The following is a 26,883-nucleotide window of genomic DNA, read 5'->3' as shown; positions in this document are numbered from 1 at the left end:
AGTTGTTGATTTATATAGATCATTTAAGAATATAAATAAATCTGCTATCTCTTAAGATTACTCCAGGCCAAAAGAGAATATTGTGAAGTCAAGATTCAATAATCATTCTAGAAACCTTTGGCATTTATATGTAGTTGGAGGGTGCAGACTTCCCAAATGAATCATCTCTTTGGTGAAAACTGTCATCTACATCCACTTTAGGCCAGAGCACAAGTCCAAAAATAAATTTTGTGATATTTAATTGCTAAACCTCTCAATTTGCGTGCATGTTTTGACTTATTCAGAGATAGATTAGGTAAATATTTGATAATCCTAATCAGTCTGCAATGTTCTGTTTTGATGATGGATATTGGTAGACAAAGAAGAAAAAAATGTATCCATCCAATTCAGTGTTGGCCCAATCTAGGGAGATTCTGCTTTACCTTACTGCACTCTAGGGGAGCATAAATGCTCCTTGTTCATTCCAGTCTGTTAGACATAGAGTTTTGAACCATTTGAGAGTATCCAGAATGTCCCAGTCTCTTCTTGTTTGGAGAAAATATATATTTTAAGAAATGACTCAGTTTCCCTGGTCTTAAACACACCAGCGATAATTTGTAGTTACTGTGAATCCACTTAAAGACGTTCTGGATTAAGTCTCAATATCTAGTCTAAGGTTCATCTCCAAAGGTATGGTACATTTGGAACTGTATCAGAATTTGTTGTTGGAAAAGTGAGGCAATGTCTTATTTAGAAGTCAATCATTTTGGGATTCAGATGTTATCTTGCTCAAGATCTACCACTTACAAAATGTAAATTTTGACCACTTTATTCATTTCTCTGAGTCTAAATTTTCTAATCTATAAAATAGAGTTATTTTCAGGATTAGAGGAATGATAAATGTTTAGCAAAGTATAAGGGTATGCATAGTAAGTGCTCAAATATGCTTGAGTATATGCCAGGTACACTTCTAAGTGCTTGCCTATATTAGTTAATTATATCCTCACAAAACCTCAACAAGGTTGGTAACCATTTTTATATCTATTTTAAATATGAAGAAACTGAAGCATGAAGAAGTGAAGTACTTGCAATAGGTCACAGAGCAAAGCTCAGACTAAAACCCAGGCAATTTGGCTCCAGAATCTGTTTTCCTATTACACTGCATCTCTTCTTAAACAGCAGCAGGAAATTCTATTATTATATTTTTGAATATATGGTTTAAAAGCCTACAAAAAACTGGAATTAAATATCTGAGGTTGATTGAAAAAAGAAGCCTACGGTCAGGTAGTAGTGTTTTCTATAGAAAATCATGCCTTTTCCTTTTATTGAAGACCCAATAAGCAAGAATATTCTTCAATGACACAGATAACAAAGAAATGTTCTTTTTAATATTAAGATTTTGGGAAGGTAATTTCAAATATTTTACACGCTGTTGGCTCCAGAAAAATGCTTGAAAGTTTATCTTGAACTGCAAGAAAGAAAAACCAGAAGAGAAATAAGCAACAGAGCCAGAATTTTCATCCTGTTCTCTCTCATGTGTGTCCATAGAATGTAATTATTTCCACATAGAAGACCACGGCAGAGCCAGGGTGAATGAATGGGTTTTTGGTTGGCTGTTTCAACCTGTGTTAGTTTTCTGCACAGTGGCTCATTTCTCTTTAAACCAAAGCCAAGGACAAATATATTTTCTACCAAGAATAAAAATAAGAAAGGAAGTTTGTGTACCTTATTCTTCATCTTCTATATCTTATTTTAGTAATGTAGTTATTTAAAAAACAAGATACTTTCTAGAGCTAACATTCTTCTCTAAAAGAGGTTTTAAGAAATTATGAAGCATGCATGTTCTGGTTTAAAAGCCAATTTCAACACATCATTAGGAAATAATATCCTCTCATTACATGTTTATTTTTCCTATTGAGCACAATATTTTTTTAGAAAAAGTAGAAATTCAAATTGCTTCTAAGGAGGCAATTACACCCAGTTTGAGAAAAAAAGAAAAAACTCATAAAACTTTGTCTTAGGATGTTAATATTAATATCAATTTCTTTTTTTCTTCTTTTTGTAGACTAAAAAATTAACTTGGAAAAATAATAAATGCCTAAATTTACTATTTCATTTTATCATCAGAGACAAAATTGGTTTGAGTTTTACATAACTTCAAGCTAATTTAGTTTAGTTCTGACTATCCATAATAATAAATTATTTAGGAACGTCAGAATCTTAGAATCTCCTCATTGGAAGACAAGTTAAAGAGTTCAAATACATGTTACTGAGGTGACAAAGTAGAAAATAAAGTAAAAAGTTTTCAAATATTTAAAATATTTCCCTTCAAGAAATTTTCATGTAAAAACATTCAAATTTACAAAAATTCCCAGGCTTTAAAAACTCATTTTAAAGCATCTCTGTTCTCTTATAGATCAATTAGTTATTTTACATACAGTTACCTAAATTGAAAATATTAGACATAGTCGCCAATTACAATGAAAATAAAACAGAAGTATCCCAACTTTCAACTTCTCAGGAGAACATTTGAGATGCAATGTGAGGCCCATCTATGTACCAACCTGAGCATCTTCGAATGTGTATCGCCCGGGCTCCTTCACATTCTGTGTGGTTTTGTCATAGCTCTTAGAATCCAAGTTAATAGCACTGGGGGCTCCTGGAGCCAGAAATTCTTGCCATATTTCCTGAACTCGAGAGGGGACTTCTCTAATAGGCCTCTTCTTCAGGTCCTCCACTGCTAGCCAGAATCTATGCAAAATGTGACACCAAACATTTACTCCAATGCCTCATAATCTGAAAATTCTTAAAATGTTGACCTATCATACAATTCACAATGAAGCATAATAATGAACTCATTTTCTCTGAGGGCTTCCAGAAACAGGCCTTTACCGATTTTTTAATTAGTTGTATTCAAAGATATAACATTTGGGGAAAGGAAATCTTGAAAACTATCTCCTTTAGATGTTCTCTGTTAAAAACAGATCTGCCAGGGTCCTGATTCTATACAACCTTAAATTTTACTGAAACAAAGGAGCACTGCTAAATAACCATTTATTAGAAAGGAAGAGGAGTTTGAAGGGCATTAAGGTGAGTGATGTGGATCATCTAATTGGGGGGGATAAAGTATGCCACATACTCTATCTTTTGGATCTTTTGTCCATTTGAGCAATGAGGGTTAGTATGGAGAGGATTTTCTGCTTTACCAGGTAAGGGAATTACAGTGAAGCTTTACTGGAATTAAAAGAGGCCTGGACACAGATTAGAAAATGCCCTAGCTGGAGAATTCAGGGCAAGTAACTAATTTTAGGGGATTTAATTCAGGGAGTTATGAAATGACAGAAGCAGCAAGCTTTCACACGTAATTGTTCAAAAGGTTTAAATTTGCAGAGGCATTATAACAATTCAGAAGTTCTGGAAAAAAATAATACTGACTGACTGCTAAATATAAAAATATATTTTATATGCTTCTGTATAGAATATAGTATATTCTGAAAGGAAAGAACACCAGAACATGTTTTGCTTGATAAAAGCAAATAGCAAAGTCTAATAAGAAGTCACATTCTATTAATGGGTTTCATTTTTAAAAATTTTGCTCTATATTATGTCTTTTTGGTTAGACCTAGAAATGATGACAAAATGAATATGTATATAACACATCATATAGTGTTTTTAAATTTAAAAAAGATACTTGAAAAAGGAAGTACTAGATCTATGTTATCCTCAACAGGGGCCAGATGTGATCATGAAATGGAAAAGATGACCACAGAGGTGAAGGTCACTACAGGCTACAGAGTCTTAAGAAAGGTAGAAGGGGATAAGCAGTACCTTCATAACTATTACGTTTTAACTTGCGGATTAATGAAAGTTCAAAAATAAGTAATAAAGTAGTTGAGCTACAATTAGAATATCAAATATTACTCAACCTAGTAATTTTCCAGTTTCTAGATACCATTTTCCTGTAGATAGATAACAGTAGATAATCCAACATGAACAATGCTTTAAACATGAAACTACCATGGGTTGCTTTCAGAAGGGAAAGGTCAAGACCATTTGCTTTTAAAATACAGATTCTGGGGTTTCTCTGGTTGCACAGTGGTTAAGAACCTGCCTGCCAACGCAGGGGACACTGGTTCGAGCCCCAGTCCAGGAAGCTCCCATATGCCGCGGAGCAACTAAGCCCGTGCGCTACAACTACTGAGCCTGCGCCCTAGAGCCCGCGAGCCACAACTACTGAAGCCCGCGTGCCTAGAGCCAGTGTTCCGAAACAACAGAAGCCACCGCAATGAGAAGCCCGCGCACTGCAACAAAGAGTAGCCCCCGCTCGCCTTAACTAGAGAAAGCCCAGGCGCAGCAACGAAGACCCAGCGCAGCCAAAAATAAATAAATAAATATATTTTTTTAAAAACCAAAAAACAAAAAAACAAAACAGATTCTGACACTGTGCAATCTAACAGGAATGCTAGGTGAAATCTGAGGGAGCATAAGTGTTATAATTCATGCTCATTCAGGTTCATTTCAGCACTCTTTGAACACATAGATAAAAAGAATGTCTTTGTCCTTGACCTAGCAAAGATACACCATTCAAATGGCCATAATACAAGGAAGCACATGAGAGATTCTCAAGGAATAGCACAAACCAGACAGTCTGGGAATGCAGAGCAGGAAGGAGCCCCTCTGCTGGGGCAAGGACTGGGTTGGAAAAGGGAGTTCTAGGAAGGCTGTACAGATGCAGTGACATCTTAAATAGACTTGAAATTACGGATGAAATATCAAACGGTGGAGGAGGTAATACTAACAGCACCTACACTGATAAGTAAGTGCAGGCACTATTCTAAGTGATTTAGCTATACTAATTCATGCAATCCCTACAACTTTATAGGGTATGTGTTAATATTTCCCCCACTTTAGAGAAAACTGAAGATATGAAGGATAAGTCACTTATTTAAGTTACCCACTGTGAGTGCCACAGCTATGGTTTGCCCCCAGATCTGCAGCAGATGACATGCTCAAAACCACTCTCTTGAATGCCTCCTTAAAAGCATCATTGCCTTTCTTATCCTCCGCATAGTCATTGTAATAGTTTAGTAGAATGTAAAGGGCACTAGCTATTTATTACAGCCCCTTATTATATGGTAGCTGGACTATGAGGAATTATCTTAATGTCTTTGAGTCTTGATTTTGTCATCAGTAAAATGGAATGCTAATGCCTATCTCACTGGGTTTCCATTAGATTAAATGAGATAAATTATGTAAAGGGCACTTTTGAAGTGCTTGACATATTTTTAGGCACTCATATAACATTCATATTATTACATTTACTTAGTACTTACTCTGCTTTACCTGAGAAAGGAATGAGCAAAAATACACCAAGGGAGAGCAGAAGTTATATCTGAGGAATAAGTACTTATCAATAAGCAGTTTTTCTTGACTATTGTTTCTGTCTCAATACTAGAAGAAAATGCTCATATGAGTGCCACACTTCCCTAAGTAGCAGATGCTAAATAAGATGCACTGAAACTTATTTAGGTGTAATTAGCCCTGCTGGCTAACTTGACTGTTTTGTCTCCCTCGGTCTGTGACACCAGATACCTAGGCAGAAGCAGGGGGTTCAGGTTGTGGGAGCAGTGCACAGTAGCTTGGTATTGGATTATAGAAAGCCTAGGATGCCAATTATTAGTAATCTGATTCTGAAAGATGCTTAACTTCTCCCAGTCATATTTTGCTTGCCTGTAAAATGGGGCAAGAATATTTACATTTCATTTTTGAAGTTATGATTAGATGAATGATAATCAGAAATAATAAATACAAAATACAACATGGCATACTTATAAAAGTAGTGAATATAAAGCATATTATGGCATATAGAAGGTATTCAAGAATTATATCTATATTTATCAATCCTTAGTATGGAAACATATAACAAGCTTATGGTATATACTCAAGAAATATATATGTGACTATATATGAAATATATAATATTTCTTTTTTTAATTTTACTTTCTTTTTATTTCAACATAACATGCAGTAAAAAAAATTAACAGGATTTATTAGCATTTACAATGCTTACAAAGAAAAAGGACTCTAAAAGCAATTTAGTTCAGATTTAAGAAATTGCGCTAATTAAACACTTGTAATAAATCTATTTCCAAATGATCAGTTTAGACACAAATTTAAGATAGCATTTGGTAGATATTTATGTCTGCTGTCTATTTGCAATATTTTTATATAACCTCTGATTCTTGGGATATCCAGTCCCTGTTTTCCTAACACAGCAGGAAAAGACATATACATGTGGCCATTTAAATTAAAGGAGGAAATGGAGTAAGGGAGATCCTAGACTGCAAAAATATATGCAACCATTTACCTTCTCCAGAACTAAATGTTTCTGCCATAAAAATATTAAATATCCAAGCCCTATAGAACTAGGGCCGGGACTACTTCAAATTAACTATTCTGTATTTTTAAAATATAGGACAGAAAGCCTTTTGGATAATATTTATACATTTTCACACAATGAAATATGTAATATTTCTTATATGTAATTACTTATCAGGCAATCTAGTGTGGCATAGAATTACTGAGATAAGAAATAGTTAAGGCACGGATTAAGAAAACAGCAGTGATTCAATTTCATTCATGAAACAGAGTTTGCACACTCTATTCCTTTTGCCCCAAACTTCTTCCCTCTTCCTTTTTTGCCTGGTTATCTCCTTGTCATCCAAGCCTAGAAGCTGTTTCCCTTAGGATGCCTTTACTGATCTCCACCTCTGGGTTTGCCATTCCTCTGTATTTCTCTGATCTAATACCCATGATTTTGTGTTGTGATCTGTTTTCTTCTCTGTATTCACCACTAGGCTGTACTTTTAATAAGAGCAGGAAGGATGTTTATTTGATTAGGTGATACTGGTGGGGCACTGCTTATTTATTTCTTCACCATGAAACCCATGATGTCAGCATTTTTTCAAAAACTTAAGAGAATTAGAGGAAACTCCACCTCCCCATCCACTAAAAGGCTAAAAATAGACTTTATCTCTGCTTTATTTTTATGCATTCTTGTACTCAATAATTGATAATGTGACCTCAGGATAGAAAATGTTATTTAGTAGGTCCAATAAAAATCCTTAGCAACTGCAGACCTTGTGAAAGCCCTGTCAACAGGTGTTCTCATAAACTTGAAAGAGAATAGGAAGCTGCATCCCAACAATCCATGACAGGCATGCACATATAATTAAATTCCTCCAGACTCTGTCTGTGGTCAACTTGCTTAATCCATGGGACATCTGTCAAAATTCTTTGTATTTCTGAATGGTTTGGTATTGGTATCTGTTAAATCTCCTGAAAAGAATGTGACATTTCTGGAGCTGCTTAGTTCCAGTGAAAATAAATGAATGCTGATGCCTTTCTGTAAATGAATTTCACAGGACTGCATAAGCCGTGGGAAAGTAAATTAGGGTGTTAAGTTTCAAAAGAGTAATGAATGAAAGAGCTTGTAGAAAAACCATTTTATGTAGTGGAAAGTTATCACTCACTTCAGTGATCTTAGAGCCATTAAAATCTATTCCAATGTCTCACATTTAAAAATTCAATTTCCAGGTGCCTCTTAAGTCAGAAAAGTTTCAAAAATATGTAAGGATGCTGTTTGCAACAGAAGGGAAGATGCACACCCCGCCAGCAGGGCTCAGTGAGGTGCTGCTCTCAACTGCCCTGAAGCTGTATTTAAGTGTACAAAGTAAATGTACTCCATAGTTTTGTTTCAAGTTTTATAGAAGTACTCAATCTCTTTTTCTAGATCTTATTTGAGATGCAATATACAAAGAAGACCAATATTGATAAATAGGTGATATTTTAATTAAACTGCATAAATATTATCAATGATTCCACACTCTGCCAAATACTAGTCTAAGTGTTACACTTCTTTATGCAGGCCATTTCAAATGCATCAGATTTACATAGTTAAAAGATCAGAAGACAGTGTAAAATAAACCTTTATGAGGAAGTGATAATGTTGGACAAAGTGCTTTGCCTTCATTACCTTTTCTTCTTCCATCAGGAGGCAGAAATTCAATGGGCCCATATCATCATCATGATGTTGGTGGGATAGTAACTGGTCTATCAAGTGCAAAATAACCAGACTCATCACAGGTAGGTCTCTCTTGCATATAGTATAAGATTCAAACAACATGGTTTACCTTAGGTTTTCTGAGCTGAATTCTGACTCTAGAAATTTAAGGAACTGTTCTCTCCCAACTGGATCTTTCAATGCTTCATCCATGCCAAAACCCCATCGTTTTACCCTCTGCTGGCTTGGTTCTTTGCTATAGAAGATAAAACAAAGCCAAATATATTCCTTTCATTACAAATTCTATCTTCTGCTATTATATTTCCCCTCAAAATCATATATGCTTTTAATTTCCCATCTTTAACATATTTTTCAGAAAAAAAATCTCTGATTGATGGATCTGCATGAAATTATCATGGGATGAAAGTTAGGCATTAATAATAAAGTCTAACATTTATTAAGCATTAGATGCAAAGAGGTGGATTCTCTCTTTTAGATTTTTTCAGCAACTTTATGAGACAGATCCTATTATAATTCTTATTTTAGAAATGAAGAAATTGAGGCAGAAAGAGGGTTATAACTTGCCAATGTTGAACAGGTAATATTCCAGACATTCTGACCCCAGAGCTCAATTTCTTAACCACTACACAATGAAGTCTCATGGTGGCAGGTTGTATTGGAGGAAAATACATTGAGACTCAAAAGACTTAAATCCTGGTTTATGACTCTGCTGTTGATTAAATGTGTGACCTAGTCCTGGTTGAGTCACAACATTTTGGGGTTCCAACTTTCACATGTATAAAATCTAGAATTTAATGGATGAAGAGATCTGTACTTGTCAAGCATTTAAGAACCACTGGATGGAAGAGAAGGTCCATAAATGCAATCTAGAGGAGTGCTGCAGAATACTAAATCCTCACTCTGTAAAGGGGTATGCAATGATTTTTTTATGACTCCATCAAGATTGATGATATAATTCTTCCCTTATATGGCTGATGAAAGAAACCAGGGAGTCTTAAACTGTGCTTTGGTTTTCTTAAGAAGTCAGTCTCTTGTCAGTTTCTCTTAGAGTGTTTATGGTAAATTCATTTTGTTTTAAAATTGAATTTATAAAGGCATACTTGTATTGGGCTTAAGTAACTATGGATGTAGCATTCATTTTACTTGAATAGATGGGATTTTGTGGCTATGCAGATTTTCAAGGAAGCTAAAAACAACGAGCTAAATTTTAAGAACTAAAGACCCTAACTCTGACTAGTCTACCTTGAAACGCTTGCACCTCTAATTTTTTGTGCCATTCTTTCTGGAAATGCAAATCTAATAGAAATGCAAATATCTAAGGTTCAAAAACCATTACCTTGAACAAGAGCTTTATATCATGGCTAATGCAGACACAGAGTAAACTTACTTTTACATTAGTCAGCCATAAGATTCTTCCTATTTCACTCAAACCCTGAAATAAGTGAAATATTTGGAAGGAAAAGGAAATGTCACTTACCTTGCTTCAAGTTCCCAGAAGGTAGTATCATCAGACAACCATGGGTTAGAAGGGTCAGGTGGCACAAGAAACGGGTCATATTCTACATACTGTTCCGTGTAACTTAGCAGACTCGAGAGAAAGAAACATTTTCATTTTCCTTAGTTTTCTGGCTGAGGTTTTATCTGATCTTTGTAAGGGACACAATATAAAAACATCTGGCCAAGGAATCCTTGCTTGCTTATAGAATGAAATCCAATAGCAGTTTTCATGTTTCAGTAACTTCAATGCATCAACTTATTGTGCTTCTTGGAAGACAAATATGGCTAAGGATTCCATCTTTCCCCATGCCTAAGCAATATGAATTAATATCCCTCCATTAAAATGAGGCAAAATGGAAGAGGTCAGTGTGTAAAAGGAAGTGCTAAAGGTCAGTTCCAATCCCTGGTCAACTAGCCCACCCACAGCAGAACAGAGAAGTTTAGCTCAACTTGGAGAAGGGGTTAAATGGAAATTTTTTGTCAAAAGTATTTATAGGAGTTAGGTAAAGGGAGAATCACTGACAACAAGTTTTTGAAAAAAAAATCTGTATCTAAAAAAAAACTAAAGGGAAAAAGGAGAGGAAAAAAGTTGGAGAGGTAAGATTTGGCAATGCCCCAAAGTGAAGAACATGCACGCCTTAAAAACAGATTTAAATGAAAAATAGGAAAATATATAAAATCTGAGTTTAATTCAAATTCTGGAGTCATAAAATAACTGAGTAGTGTGAATGTTAAGATGAATTTACAGAGAGCCTCTAAGTTGCCAAAAGGTAACTTAATAAATTGAAAGTTTCATTTCTCCTAGCAGGAGTGAAAAGATTCAACTCCTTGGAATTATCGTCTGTGTTTGATTCTGGTTACACAAAGACTGGACCTCTAGAGACCTAAGATAATAATGATTATTCTGTCATTTGAAGTACAACAAAAGAGCTCTTTGAAAGTTTTCCATGTTCAAAAAGGAAAAGGAAAATAATAATTCTTACAGGGCTCCAATTATTTATAACAATTCTCCTCCCACCAGTTCTCTTACCATACTGAGCACATTTAATTGTCATATGAAAATTTTTTTATTTATATGGGTGTCTTGCAATACTTACCTATCAGCAACTTTTGACATTTTTAACCGATGTCTATCTAACTGTATTTGCCAATACTTTATCTGAAAAAAGAGATAAAGAAGTAGTTACATTCTCACAATTTTCAACTCTAAATTCTGATAGACAGCAATTCTAAACAAGAATATGTTCTCAACCAGTAAAATTTCAAAGTCTGTAGAAAAAAATCAAACATGAGGGCTTTAAAAGAGTTAACAAAAAATTAAACTCTGTTTGAATGTAAACATAACCAGTATTGCTTTAGAACAGCAGTGAATTTGAACATTCTGTCTGCTTTAACAAAATGTAACTTTATTTTTAAAGTGTTGTAGAAATTTTAAGCATTTATCCAAATCAGAATCATTTCTCCCTCAAACCTTAAATTCAGAAAATAAATGTGTTTGTTATTCGCTACTATAATTTCAAAATAAACCCTACTTCCTAATACTAACCCAACAAAAGCATCAGTGATATTTGTTTTAAGAATAATTTTATCAACATTTCAGGACAAATTCTCACATGGACATAATAACACGTGGAAAATTTAAAACTCTCTGAATTACTTTTCCTTCATGGTGACTATAAATATAGTAGAAAAAGTATGTATTACACAATTGATAAACCATGTTACAATAAAATATTAGGGGAAAATAAGCAAAAGGAGAAAAAGTCCCATGACCTAACTAACCAAGAGATTTAACTTTGATTTGATATGAGACCCTTGGTGTTTGCTTTGAAATATTACTTGGAGCCAACGCTATTGATCAATGTATGAAACAAGAAACAATACATACCATGACTGTTCATCAGTGCTAATGAGGGAAAACTTCAAGAGGCTTATAGATATCAGTACTGCAGAAACAAGATTAAGCACTCTTTTGTGAAGATATGTCACATGACTGGAGGTGGAAAACACATGACCTAATGTCACCAACCTCTTGTCTTCTCATTCTTTAAGACAGAGTTCTGGAGTATAAAATAACTCTTAATAATGGAGGCACCTATAAATCAGTGTGTGTAATTTTTAAAAATTGGTTAGAGGAAAAAGGATTTGGGGAATTAAAGAGTGAAGAGTTTTGAAAACTATCTCCATATACTGATACATTTTCAAGTGACTACATATCTTAAAATTACCTTTTCACTACAAATCTATATGAAACAGTCAATCCTAAAAATCAGTTTTTAAAATACCTACTATTAACATCAACATCTGGTCTTCATACCTGCTACTCTGTAACCCATGTACCCTGTAAACCATTATTATAGGTTGACTCACCTGTTGTTGTAACTCATCTTCTGTTGGAGGTTTAGTTTCTGGTGTGGGTGTGTGGGTAGGACTGTGACTTCTAATATCATTTTGAAGACCATAGACAGACTATATTAAAATAAAAACAAAATATGTTAGGACAAAATACCATTTATAGTCACAGACTTTCTAAAAGGTAGTTTCGTGTTATATATCCAGTAAGGTAACTCAAAGCTTTGCTGCATATTGGATTAAGCTTCTTATCAAAATTCAAAAGGCACTGCTATCGTAAATGCTATCACAAATATGGATGTAAAATAGAAGCACAGCTTTTTGGCAAAAATACGTGGTTAGATTAACTAACAGAATAATTGATTATATGAAAAAAACTAGCTTAGTGTGATAAGTGTGGGGGTGGGCTGAGACTACTAAGTTGGGGAATGACAACACAACACAACATCTAATACGTAGTGATTTCAGAATAAAATAGAGGTGGATATAGAATAGAATAAAAATGTAATAAGCCAAAAAAGCGTAAAAATAATCTGATTGTTTTACATAGGAAAGGAATGGAGTACTAAGGAGAGAAACTAAGTTAAGAATTCCATTGCTGATTTGGTCTCTGAGGGTATGATAAAGACACTCCAGAGTGCTCCTACTTTCCCATCTCAAAATTGGGTTATTTACCTTACAATACTGGCCTTGCCATTTGGTTCCATTGGGTGCCATTTGCAAACATCAGTGACCCCTAAGGTTTTGCACATCTTTGAAATTCTTAATGTCCCAGTGCTTCTTTACTATTTTGTCAAAAGGTTAAACCTGCTATTTAGGAATGCTCTATTTTGAGAAAGACCCATAGTATATATAAATAAGGACCTGGGGACTTAAAGGGACAAAAATTTATTCCCAACTGAAGGTGAGACATCTCACATGTCAACTCAAGGAAGAGGCCAAATTAATTTTTTGTTTAAATTCCAAGTATTATTACTTTAAAATAAAGAACTTAATGTAGCTACTGAGCACTTTTTCTTTGGACATGAGGATGAAGGATGAGGACATGATAAAGTTTCATGAGCCCCACAGAATTAAAGTTACCAAATAGTGGAAAGAAACTATTGAAATCAGCAGAGGGTAGATGCTTAACCAAGCCAATTTTCAGGCCCATTACCAACCTTACCAGTAACTCTAAATTCAAATGTGTTTTGTTAACTGACCTGTTTTCACTTGGACTCCACCTCTTCTTAATGTTAACCTTTTGGCTCTATACCTGGGCCCTTTTTCCTTGTGACTCCCCGTTATTTTGCTCTTAGCCCATCTTTAACATATTTGACTTGGTTTTCAGACTATCTTTGGTAGGTCCTTCAATCTTCCCTCCTTTGCCATAGTCCCAGTCTCATGAAACTCAACTCTTGTTACTGAGCATACATTTCAACCCAAGGAGTAGCACATATGCTGTGAATTAATTATTAACAGGACTGAACTAAATGGATTGGACTGTTTCTTTTTCTTTCCTTTTGGCATTTATTCAACGTTTATTGAACACCTACTATATGCTGGACATAATGCTAAGCATTAGGGATATAGACATAAACAAAAATAGGTATGCTTCCTCTTTCATTGGAACTCACAATCTAAAGGTTACACAAGAATCACACAAATAAACATGATTAAAACTGCGATAAGTATCATGAAAGAAAAGAATGACAAAAGCATAGTGCCTAGAACATAAGGAGACTTAATTTCCACTGAAGAAACAGAAAAGGCCTGCATGAACTACTACTAGTTGCGTTTGAGGCTGATTAAATAACATAACCCTCTGAACTCTGAAATAATGGCTGAGGTGGCTATTTTAAAATTAGGCAAGTGAAAGATCACTAATAATGAAACAATCGTACTTTCCAATGTCTGCTATTTTTTCAGTTGTCTCACGCTAATTTTTGATAAAGAAAATAAAAAAGATTCTAAGGTGTGAACTTTCCATTTAAAGTTCTTTAATAAGAATCTCTAGTTCATGTAAAAAAATGCTTTTAAGACAAGATAGTTGAAAGTTCTAACAGTAAGTTTTTTGGTTAAGATTTAAAATAATTTAAAAGATTTCTAGAAAAATTCTAGAAAAGTTCTAGAAAAATTTCTAGAAAAAACCACAATGTATGGTGTCATAGAAGTAAAATGATCCATAAATTATCTTCTAGCTCTACATTTCTATGATTATTTCAATATGCATGCATTTCATATCATCTTCATGAAGTTCTATATAAGACCCAAGCCACTGGGCAGTGTTGTTTCAAGTAGTCTTCCAGCAGCCTGGCCACTGGCTCTGAGGTTACTGGGAAGTTTCCTTTTTAGTCTTGCATGTAAGTAAACATCATGAATTCTCCCTTTCATGATTCAGGAACCAGTGATAGCTGGACCCAGATAGCTTCATTTTCTGGGGACCAGTGATAGCTTTTAACTTTGATTCTTGGCTAGAGTGAAAATAGCCACGAATAATGCAATTTTATGTTCAGGGCTTAATTTACGGGTAAAGGAGGTAAGAAAATTGATCCTGTTTTGGCTGACAAGTTATGAGGATCATTTGCAATGTAAAAGGATTTGCATTTTTTACAAAAATGAAATGTATTAGAAATCTTGGCACAGGGTGGGTAAAGCTAGAGAGAAAGATAAATAAAATTTTAGCGTCTTAATATTTGCAGATGGGGGAAAATCAAATTAACTAATTGGGATCCATTTTGAATTTTAATAGCAAAGGTAATTACTAAACCAAGATGCTTTGACTTGATTAACACAGCTTTTATTCCCCAGGGTGCCTGGATCAGCACTTTTCATATGTAGCATCATCCAAATGAATACTCAATAGGTTATTCATTAAATGAAACAGATTTGACTTTCTACTTAAATCTGTTCATATGTGATTTCACTTTACATTTCAGAAGAGATCTAAGAAAATTCTCTCCTACTTTTTTTTTTTTTTTTTTTTTGGTCAAGGGGAGGGGACTTTAAAATAAGAACTAAAGAGTGCAGGAAGCTTTTATGCCTTTCTATGTGGAGTGGAATTTCTGGGATTTTTTCTAACTGGTGATGGGGGAGGGAATATTTCTCTTTCCTTTGGATTCTCAGCTCAACTGGAGAATGATTGTGACCATGTCTGATGCCATGTGGAGGAAGCCAGTGCAGACGGAGGGCAGAGAAAGGAGACTAGAGAAGAATGAGAGAGAGCTCTGCCTGTGTCTGAGTCCCTGCATCCAGTAATATCCAGGGCTAACTCTGCTCTGGCCTACTCCCAGGGTTTTAGACTATTCCACTCTTTTATCTATTTTGAGCAGAGTTTCTCTTGCCTTCAAGTTTATTGTACTTCTTACTTAAAACACTTTTGTGCTGCTCTAAGATATGAATAATTTACCCCATTTTATAACACACTAAAATTTAAATTTCCACATTTTGCATATGGAAGCAAAGAAATACCCATATTTTCATGTATAAACAGCTATAAACACTGCAAACTAATGCTTCCCAAATTTTCAAAACGAATGATGCAATGTGAAGCACTGGTAAGATATCATCACTGAGTGCAGTGCTAAAGGGAGAGTGTAAAAAATTACTTTATTAATCTTTAAGTTCTATCACATCAATCCATATACTTTTTCTTCTGAATCAGAGCATAGCTCACTTGGTGTCTGTTGTGGGGGAAGTGACACAAAGTAATGTATTTTGAACTCTTCAAAATTCAGAAAGTGGAGAGAAGTGGCTTAATGTACTTTGGGAGAGCTGATAGATTTTTGAATTTGGTTCCACAAAGCTAGTCCCGGTACACTCAGGCCATGCTGTGAGCAGAGGATGAGAGGAACTGAGTAGGGCTGATCATAAGCGAGAGGGGCCAATACGCTTGCTTTGGTCTGGCTTTGCCTCTTTTTCTCAGAGATATGCTAGGGGCAAAAGCTTTTGAGCACCTCATCTGAATGGATTTTATGGAACTTTTCCTGTGGCTTCTTTATCCTAACATCAAGATAAACTGTCTTACAAGAAAGAGAAGGTACTTGGACCATATTGGGGCCTTTGAACATAATGCTATGTTTCTAGGGATAGAAGAAGAAGACATTAAGAAATAAGACTACAAAAAAAAATGTTTAGTACCTGCTGCTGGGACACATATCCTGGAAAATGCTGCATAAGTAAAAAGCTACTGAAGAGAAGGTCTTGAAATTTGTGGGATGCTTTGATCTAGTGGCACTGACCTCCGGCTGGGTCCTCAGAGTGATTGCTATAGGCCAGACATTCTTACGTGCATCAACCATTTTTTATGGAATAAATAAAAATGCCTTCTACATGTATGTGTTACTTTAAAAAAATGTAGATACTTCTGCTATGTGTTTTCAAGCAATTATATTAAATGTCATTGAATTCAGAATAGCACTTTGTTTTTGTTACATACTTCCTCACATAAGAGATCCTGAACCTACAACTACTATTCTATAGTTGTGTCACTATAAATTAAATTCTGATGTTAAAACGTGGTCCTCATACAATACCTATAATTAAACATCTTTATGATGATGTCTTTTTTTCTTCATATTTTTCTCTAACAAGGTCCTTCTCTCATGAGTACCACTTTTTCTCAGATAATCTCTACCTACTTTTCCTCATTTCCTGGGCTCTGAAAGAGATACCTTTTTCTGTTAATGGCTCTTCTCTCATCCTCCTTTTCCTTTCACAGCCACCCCACCACACTTTGGGACCTTGGCACACTTGAGAATCTGGACGGGGGCTATTTCCTGGGGACAGAGGAACTGACAGAAGCCCAGAGCTTGAACTTCCAGATTTTCTTCCAGTCAAGCAACAAGGAAGAGCAGGGAAGATACTAGAAGGTACTCATGAATTGGAAGAAGAGGGTTTTTTTGTGTGTTTGACATCCTCTAAACAGTCCAGCACACTACCAAGGTCAGCACAACAAACGTCAATTTTACCTTTCGTGTTTTGTGTGGATTTCTCATTCTGGATGACTTCTTAATGTCCACTTCAGTGGTATTTACACATCCAGGCTAGAAATGGAAAACAGAGAGACAAAGGAATCTTTGGGTGTAAAGTTTTTGATCAGTGCACTCACTCTTCAGAACCTGAGCAAATGCTGTGATGACACAAGTCCCTGGCCGCCCTTTTCAAATGGCCAGAGCCACTTCGTTCAGCAGTAGCCAGTGATGAAATACTTTGCACTCTTTTACTCCTCAAGTTTAAAAGCCTTCAGATACCATTCTAGAATAACTCCTAGAGAAACAGGAAAAAGAAATACAAGAGATTTGCATGTGAAAGTGGGTGTTAGTATTATTAGTAGCTGCTAATCCAACAGATTTAGAGCAAGGGTGTCCAGAGACTAAATGGGGTGATACCCCCAGGTGATACCTGCATTCAACTTCACTCAGAGTGTACCCTCTCTGATGACGAAGACACTGATGGTTCCTTGCTTCTCCTAAGTTAGAAATCCAATGGCATTCAGTTGAACCAGCTCATATCCCAGAGTAATTTTTCTACAATGATTCATGAAATCCAGTGACTTGGAATATTTGTTTTCTATAGACAGAATGTGCAATGGAGTTAATGGTTAAAATGAGGAAGATGAAGAAAGCAACTGGGAATCAATATACCATGCTTCTTCTCAGGAATTCCTGACTTTCTTTTTTGTTTCCCACAGGCAGGTGAACCCCTTTAAAACACGGTGGATTGGAGGGAAAGGGTGGACAGCCTGCTTCTTGTTTTTTGACAACCACAGAAGTGTCATTTTGCCAGATTTATCATCCTGTTGCAAAGAAACAAAGAGCTGTAAAGCTTCTTTTTCATTTGGAGAAGAAGAGAGGAAGAGGGAGGGAGGAAGAAAAGAGAAAGAGAGAGAAAAAGGAAGAGGGAGGAGTAGAAAGGGAAGAGGAATAGAAAGAGAGAGGAGGTAGGGGAGAGAAAATATGAATCAGAAAACAGAAGAAAGGAGACTTAAAAATACTTGGGATCTTAAATCTAGAAAGGTCCTCAGATATCACTTATCCTTTAGAAGTGATTGGAAGTTAGCAGTTACATGGTTGTGTTTCCTTTACTTTCAAGTTTTGATACAGGATGTAGGGCTCTCCGGTACTAGAAAAATTTATTACATTGCACATCTCTGCTCAATTTCTCTATTTTTCCCCCACAGATTGAAAGATCATTAAAACATCAGTTTTCCTTGAAAGTGACTCCAGAGAAAATATGAACGTGGAAAAAATCCTTTTGAGGAGTTGGGATGGGGTGGAGGGAAAGGCAAAAAGGCAGCACTGATGTGATTAGGGAAATAAGCAGTTCTCCACAAGCACTGGTTAGCAATAGGGATTAGCTCTTTGTATAATGACGACATAGGACATTTTCCTTAAAGAACTCTCCCCTGATAGTACAACCATCGTGACAAAACTCCACCACAATGTTGTAAGAGATAAAGAAGTAAATGAAGAAATCATTTTTTTCTTTGTAGGTTATATGTGAAATATATATACTATAATACACTGCCCTATAAACGTTAAATAAACTATAAATTTGGTTTGCATGTCTATTTAAGAATAGAAATAGCTGGTTTAGCACCGTGGTCTGCTTGGAAGTGTAGGAGGAAGGAAGAGCACCCTCCTGGGTGAGACTTATTACTACCTGACACTGAGCAATTCACTTAAACTTTATCAGCATGAGGCTGATCAATATATGATATTCTGATCTAATTTTCTGTGGCCGGTCTATAGGCATAAGTATGTTTTAGCCTCCCCACCAACTGCTCCCCGCCTGGTGATTTTAATATGCAGCCAGGAGTCACAACCATTGATCTAGAAGTAACAAAGATAATGTTTCAAAACATGAACAATGTGTGTTCATTTCCTATTCAACTTCCATTTCCTTGCAGCCTTCCACCCCTAAGCTCATTAGGGAAGCGTAGGCAGTGAAATTCTTTAAGCTCTCATCGATATATCAAGAGCCAAGCATGGCAAGACAGATCATAGATTTTCTTCTATACATTAAGGAGTGGGATAAATGAGGATATGATATACAGGAAAAGGAAGGCATGTCCCTCTGTGACCAGGGGAAAAAGAGAAATAAAGGTAAGAGGCAGCACTCAACAGGTGTCCTCTTTTTCCTCCTCTGGAGAAGAAACCCCAGGGGGAAAGAAAAGAGTGATAGAAATGGTCAGACAATTATGAGGGAGCCTGTAATGTGTGGGTGGTATAGCTAGTCCCATTTATATACCTAGAAGAATCACCACATGCCATCACAGCCAACATGAATCTTTACAATTGGAGTTGGCAAGAGAGATGGCAGGAGCCTGAAATAGTGTTTCCTGAGGCTTGTATACAGCAGGCAAGAGACCCAGAGTTTGTTGCATGCCTCAGTAGTAAAGGAGGCAGAAGTCTGACAAGATTAACAGATGGATGGGAGCCTAAGGTTGAGACCAAAGCCGAGGTGTGCAGGGGTTTTATACTGGGAGCAAATGTCTGGAACACAAACTCCAGCAGTGAGTGCCCAGAGATGAGACGGTACCCCCACGATAGCAGTCCTAGGAATAGATTCCACTGACCTAGCTAAAGCAGAAATCAGAAAGAAGCCAGAAGATCATATAAAAATAAAACATTTGTACCCCAAACTGCTATCAAAAACAACCTTGCATAGCAGCAGGGAGAGGTGGAAAAAAAATTGAAAGTGTGATCACTTATCCAAAAGTTTCCTAGCAGATGATTTAAATGACTGTATCATGCAGAGCACACACATTGAAAACTATCTTTCAAATGGGTTTCTGAGAAAAATTGGCCAATTATAAAGAATACAGAAAATATATTTTCTTTATGCACATGAGGAGTCTGAACTAATAGAACTTGAAAACTCCTTCTGTTATAAGCTAGAATTCTAAATCAATCATACTTCATACCAAGTCATACCAAATGGGTATTGACAAATGGCCCCAGAAATTGTGTCAACCACTGAAGGCACAAAGAGGAAAGATTTTTTTCCTCGCATAAGAATGTATCTGACTGCAGTCTTGAAAAGAATTAGAATTCTCATTTTCAGAGTTAGAAGAGTATGGTCTTTCAAATTTAGTTAATGAGCCATTAGCAGGCATCTAAAATTCTATTTGAACCAATTCTTAACACCATTAATCAGCAAATTAATAAGAAGGCATTGATCCTAAAAGTAAACATTATTAGAAGACTGAACCCTGAGGTAATGTCCCATAACTCTGCTCCCATTCCAGGCTAATGAAATATGCCAGTTCAAAATTTTTTGCTAATGGCAAAATGGTTAAAATAATAAACTGGACCTGGGATGCATGTCTCAGTGACATTCCAGCTTCCTTTCATTTCTAAAGAACCTCTTAGGACAGCTAATGCTTAGACAGATTTCTGGTACCTAAGTTAAATAGGGGATTCTTGAATATTAAAAAAGCTCAGATGCCCAAAGTCGTCTAGTATATTTCTGAATAATTAAGGTCATGACCTAGTGTTGATGCTTGCAAAATAACTGCTTTCAGAAATCAGGTACTGTGGTGAATGAAATACAGCAATACATTTTTCTGGGAATTTTAAAATAATTTTAAGAAAATTTATTTCTGTATCTAATTGTCAGATCTAGTGATAAATGGTAAGATATAAAAATGAAGGTTGACCATACCTCAATATTCTGTTAATATAATAAGGATGCCAGACAGATGAATCATTGCAATGTAGGAGCATAAGGACTGGAGAGAAATTGGCAGAGGGCATTACACAACAACAGAACATTTCAGACCTCCATTCATATGTACATTCTGTTTGTCCTTACCAATATAGCAGATAAATATTTTTTAAAATTTTGTTTTTAAGCAATTTTAATCACAATAAGACCTTGTTGGCCTTGGTATTTTAAAAAGGCAGTTATCTTTTTGAAGCATATATAATATATACCACTAGCTGCCAGCAGATCCACTTGAAATGTTATGCATAAATTGTTTTTCTGAACTACAAAACATATCCTCCCAATAAGATATAAATAACGTTACCATTATCAAGTAGGCACTCATTAAAAATGTTCAAATATGTACTATTTTACATATATAATATTAAGTACACAGTATTGTTGGATTTAAGGAATAATAAAGTTGTATTTACATTGGCCTAGAAAAGAATCATACATTATTTCTAGTAATTCAAGGATGAATTTATTTTCAACAGAACTAGCTGTGTTGTAACATTACTATAATACTATTTATTAAAAGTAGAATTTAATGTCTTGGAATCCATTCCTGAAGGGGCAAAATGATCATAATATTGAGAAATATTACTGCCATAGCTTTCATTTAAGTGTCTTAATGAGTTGCAAAACAGAAGCTGGGATTCTTGCTTTCATTATTGATATTTTATTTAAAAGCATCTAAAAATCATTTATTTCCTCTCATGACATAATGCATTTTTATTAGTTGTAGTGGAAGGCACACTTGTTTTCAGGATAACTTAGGAAGTCTTAAGGATCCTTGGTGAAGAGCAGCACTATTAATAGTAACGGAGGTGTTTCCCCGGTGGCACAGTGGTTGAGAATCCGCCTGCTAATGCAGGGGACATGGTTTCGATCCCTGGTCCAGGAAGATCCCACATGCCGTGGAGCAACTAAGCTCATGTGCCACAACTACTGAGCCTGTGCTCTAGAGCCCATGAGCCACAACTACTGAGCCTGTGTGCCGCAACTACTGAAGCCCATGCGCCTAGAGCCCATGCTCCACAATGAGAGAAGCCACTGCAATGAGAAGCCCGCGCACTGCAACGAAGAGTAGCCCCCACTCGCCACAACTAGAGAAAGCCCGCGTGCAGCAACGAAGACCCAACACAGCCAAAAAAAAAAAAAAAAAAAAAAAAAAATTAATGGAGAGCAACTCTCTTTAAATTCAATTAACTGTAGCTGATGTGTAACTGGGCAAAACAATGTCCTAAGTGACAAATAAGTGGAGATTTAAGAATGAGGTGGCATATAGAGCTGATAGTAAGGGATACACATATTCCTGGAAACTTAAAAATCAGACATGACTCTGGGAAAATTAAAATTTTGAATATATTTAGTTACTGGTTCAAATACAATTAAATTATTGAAAATGATTTGTCCTTCTGTAACACTGTACCAGTTTTAAAAATTCAATTTGCAATGTATTGTACCTCAATTAAAATGATCCCTTACTCTTATACAAAGTAATTCTAGATTTTTGAAGTGTTCAACCTCAGGATATTTTTTTAAAGAGCCAATTCAAGCTTTTCTTTCTGTTTTGGGCACTTGCCAATTGATTTAGCTTCTGATTCTTTCAGGCTTGCTGACCCACCCATTTACTGAACGCTAAACACAAACTGAAAGAAGTTGTTTGTGGCAATTACCCTGGAATTCCTTCCATTCACGTTCCTCTATAATATTTACTCATTTGATTCCTACTCAATCTTATTTGTTGGCTATAGATTCTTAATTAAGTAATCCTACTTCAATGTATTTTATGAATGAATTCCACATGTCAAGAGGCACGAGGAAGTCAGTCTGTTGTAGCAGAGGGGAGGGAAATGTACCATGACACTTTGGAGTCGTGGAAAGTGGTTAAGTTAGGTAGAAATTATAGACCATGGTAAAACCTTTGGTTCAGTTCTAAACACAACTGGAAGTCATTGGAGGGTTTTAAACATGAAAGTGACTTGGTATGCTTTAGATTTTTAAAAGCTCACTCAAGCTTTATGTCTTTCACAAAAATGGACCTAAATGTAAAATGCTAAACTATAAAACTCCTAGAAGATAACATAGAAGAAAATCTAGGTGACGTTGGGTTTGGTGATGACTTTATAAATACAACAGCAAAGGCACAATCCATGAAAGAAATAATTGATCAATTGAACTTCAATAAAATTACAAATTTCTGGGGGCTCAGTTAAGATGGCAGAGTAGGAGGACGTGGAGTTTGCATATCCTCACAACTAGGGCACCTAACAGGCACTGGTTGGGGACCTCGGACACCTAAGGGGACAAGAGGAACCCCCAAGTGACCGGGTAGGACATGCGGGAGAGCAAGGGGGAAGGAGAAGTGGAGGCGGAATGGGACCAGTACCCTGAGGGGTGGCTGGGGAAGGGGAGGGGTTCCCACACTCGGAGGGGCCCACTCACCATGAGGGAATGAACAGGGATGGGGAGAAAACCTTGGGGGATCAGAGGATTGGAAGGGAACGTGGCCAGTGTTTCCCCTGCCCACTTGGGCCCCATGGAGCCTGCTTGGGTTCTGGGCCTGATCCTCCACACTCCAAGGCCCCCCAGGCCGAGCAGAGCCTAAAATCTACCACCCAACACCCCCAGGGCATTTTCCAACTGTGAGCATCCTGAGCCTAGGCCCCTCCCCTGCCTAAGCCCCACCCCCCACAGCCAAGGCCTTTTCTGGCTTCTTTTTTTCTACTGTGGTTCTGTTTTACCTTGTTGTTGTTTCATTTATATATTTTTTCTAATATATTATTTGCTTTATTAATTTTAGTTTTTATTCTTTGTTACTGTTATACTCCTTTTTTTTGGCTGCCTCACATGGTTTGCGGGATCTTGGTTCACAAGCTGGGGGTCGAGCCTGAGCTCCTGTGGTGGGAGCACCAGGTCCAAACCACTGGACTAACAAAGAACCTCAGACCCCAGGGAATATTAATAAAAGTGAGGTCTCTTGGAAGTCATCATCTCAGCACCAAGACCCAGCTCTACCCAACTGCTGATAAACTCCAGTGCTGGAAGCCTCAGGCCAGACAACCAGTTAGACAGGAACACAGGCCCACCCATCAAAGAAAATGAGATGACAAAAACATATGTTACAGACGAAGGAGCAAGGTAAAAACCCAAAAGGCCAAATAAATGAAGAGGAAATAGGCAACCTACCTGAAAAAGAATTCAGAGTAATGACAGTAAAGATGATCCCAAATCTCGGAAATAGAATGCAGGCATGGATTGAGAAAATATAAGAAATGTTGACAAAGATCTAGAAGAACTAAATAACAAACAAACAGAGATGAACAACACAATAACTGAAATGAAAAGTACACTAGAAGGAATCAATAGTAGAATAACTGAGGCAGAAGAACGAATAAGTGAGCCAGAAGATACACTGGCGAAATAACTGCTGAGGAACAGAATGAAGAAAAAAGAATGAAAAGAATTGAGGACAGTCTCAGAGACATGTGGGACAACATTAAACATCAACTTTCAAATTATAGCGGTCCCAGAAGAAGAAGAGAAAGAGAAAGGGCATGAAAAAATATTTGAAGAAGTCATAGTTGAAAAATTCCCTAACTTGGGAAAGGAAATAGCCACCCAATTCCAAGAAGTGCAGAGAGTCCCATACAGGATAAACCTGAGGAGAACCACACCAAGACACATAGTAATCAAACTAACAAAAATTAAATTCAAAGAAAAAATATTAAAAGCAGCAAGGGAAAAGCAACAAATAACAAACAAGGGAAATCCCCATAAGGTTACCAGCCGATCTTTCAGCAGAAACTCTGCAGGCCAGAAGGGAGTGGCAAGGTAAATTTAAAGTGTTAAAAGGGAAAAACCTACAACAAAGATTACTCTACCCAGCAAGGATCTCATTCATATACAACAGAAAGATCAAAAGCTTCACAGAGAAGCAAAAGCTAACAGAATTCAGTACCACCAAACCAGCTTTACAACAAATGCTAAAGGAACTTCTCTAGGCAGGAAACACAGGAGAAGTTAAAGACCTACAATAACAAACCCAAAACAATTAAGAAAATGGTAATAGGAACATACATATTGATAATTACCCTGAATGTAAATGGATTAAATGCTCCAACCAAAAGACACAGACTAGCTGAATAGATACAAAAACAAGGCCCATATATATGCTGTCTACAAGAAACCCACTTCAGACCTAGGGACACATAAGACTGAAAGTAAAGGGATGGAAAAAGATATTTCATGAAAATGGAAATCAAAAGAAAGCTGGAGCAGCAATAACTCATATCAGATAAAGTACACTTTAAAATAAAATCTGTTACAAGAGATAAGGAAGGACACTATGTAATGATCAAGGGATCAATCCCAGAAGAAGATATAACAGTTATAAATGTTTATGCACCCAAAATAGGAGCACCTCAATACATAAGGCAAATGCTAACAACCATAAAAGGGGAAATCAACAGTAAAACAATAATAGTGGATGACTTTAATACCCCAATTACACCAATGGACAGATCATCTAGATGGTAAATAAATACGGAAACACAAGCTTTAAATGACACAATAGGGACTTCCCTCGTGGCACAGTGGTTAAGAATCCGCCTGCAGGGGACACAGGTTCGAGCCCTGGTCTGGGAAGATCCCACATGCCACAGAGCAACTAAGCTTGTGCGCCAAAACTACTGAGCCTCCGCTCTAGAGCCCATGAGCCACAACTAGTGAGACCATGTGCCACAACTACTGAAGTACATGTGCCTAGAGCCCATGCTCTGCAACAAGAGAAGCCACCTAGAGCCTGTGCACCACCACAAAGAGTAGCCCCAACTCGCCACAACTAGAGAAAGCCCGCACGCAGCAATGCAGCCAAAAAATAAATAAATAAATAATTAAATTTATTAAAACAAATAAATGATGCAATAAACCAGATAGATTTAATTGATAGTCATAGGACATATCACCCAAAGGCGGAAGAATACACTTTCTTCTCAAATGCACACAGAACATTCTCCAGGACAGATCACATCTTGGGTCACAAGTCAAGCCTCAGAAAAATTAAAGAAATTTGAAATTGTATCAAGCATCTTTTCCGACCACATGCTATGGAATTAGAAATCAATTACAGGAAAAAAACTAAAAAACATAAAACACATGGAGGTTAAACAGTGCACTGCTAAATAACCAAGAGATCACTGAAGAAATCAAAGAGGAAATTTAATAATACATAGAAACAAATGATAATAAAAATATTGTGACCCAAAACCTACGGGATGCAGCAAGAGCAGTTCTAAGAGGGAAGTTTACAGCAATACAATATCACCTCAAGAAACAAGAAAAATCTCAAATAAACAATCTAACCTTACACATAAAGTAACTAGAGAAAGAAGAAAGAAAACACAAAGTTAGTAAAAGGAAAGAAACCATAAAGATCAGAGCAGAAATAAATGAGATAGAAACGAAGAAAACAATAGCAAAGAAAACAATAGCAAAACGACGAAAATAAAACTAAAAGTTGGTACTTTGAGAAGAAAAACAATTGATAAACTTTAGCCAGACTCATCAAGAAAAAAAAGGGAGAGGACTCAAATCAATAAAATTAGAAATGAAAAAGGAGGAATTACAACTGACTTCACAGGATCATAAGAGACTACTACAAGCAACTATATGCCAATAAAATGGACAACCTGATAGGAATGGACAAATTCTTGGAAAGGTACAACATTCCAAGACTGAACCAGGAAGAATTAGAAATATAAACAGACCAATCATAAATAATGAAATTGAAACTGTAATTAAAAATCTTCCAACAAACAAAAGTCCAGGACCAGATGGCATCACAGGTGAATTCTATCAAACATTTAGAGAAGAGCTAATACCTATCCTTCTCAAACTCTTCCAAAAACTTGCAGATGGAGGAATACTCCCAAACTCATTCTATGAGGCCACCATCACCCTGACATGAAAACCAAAGATATCACACAAAAAAATTACAGACCAATATCCCTGATGAACATAGAAGCAAAAATCCTCAACAAAATACTAGCAAACTGAATCCAACAATACATTAAAAGGATCGTACAACATGATCAAGTGGGATTTGTCCCAGGAATGCAAGGATTCTTCAATATACGCAAATCAAACAATGTGATACACCATATTAACAAATTAAAGAATAAAAACCATATGATCATCTCATTAGATGCAGAAAAAGCTTCTGACAAAATTCAACACTGATTTATGATAATAACTCTCCAGAAAGTGGGCATAGATGG

General features: G+C 36.2%; 1 protein-coding gene across 5 annotated transcripts in view; it reads right to left on the bottom strand.

Moving 5' to 3' along the window:
• RGS7 (regulator of G protein signaling 7) overlaps positions 1–26,883 on the bottom strand; it is a 584,795-nt gene that overhangs the window by 20,810 nt on the left and 537,102 nt on the right. For all 5 annotated transcript variants that reach the window (XM_057553541.1, XM_057553532.1, XM_057553519.1 and 2 more), the window contains 6 exons: positions 16,861–16,935; positions 11,930–12,028; positions 10,657–10,718; positions 9,540–9,650; positions 8,172–8,297; positions 2,544–2,730 (listed from right to left, as the gene is read on the bottom strand). In XM_057553541.1, coding sequence (XP_057409524.1) covers positions 2,544–2,730; positions 8,172–8,297; positions 9,540–9,650; positions 10,657–10,718; positions 11,930–12,028; positions 16,861–16,935 — 660 coding nt within the window. The remainder of the gene's footprint in view (positions 1–2,543; positions 2,731–8,171; positions 8,298–9,539; positions 9,651–10,656; positions 10,719–11,929; positions 12,029–16,860; positions 16,936–26,883) is intronic.

Source organism: Balaenoptera acutorostrata, chromosome 1, assembly GCF_949987535.1.
Source record: "Balaenoptera acutorostrata chromosome 1, mBalAcu1.1, whole genome shotgun sequence".
NCBI lineage: Eukaryota > Metazoa > Chordata > Mammalia > Artiodactyla > Balaenopteridae > Balaenoptera > Balaenoptera acutorostrata.
This window is presented reverse-complemented; position numbering and strand designations above follow the sequence as displayed.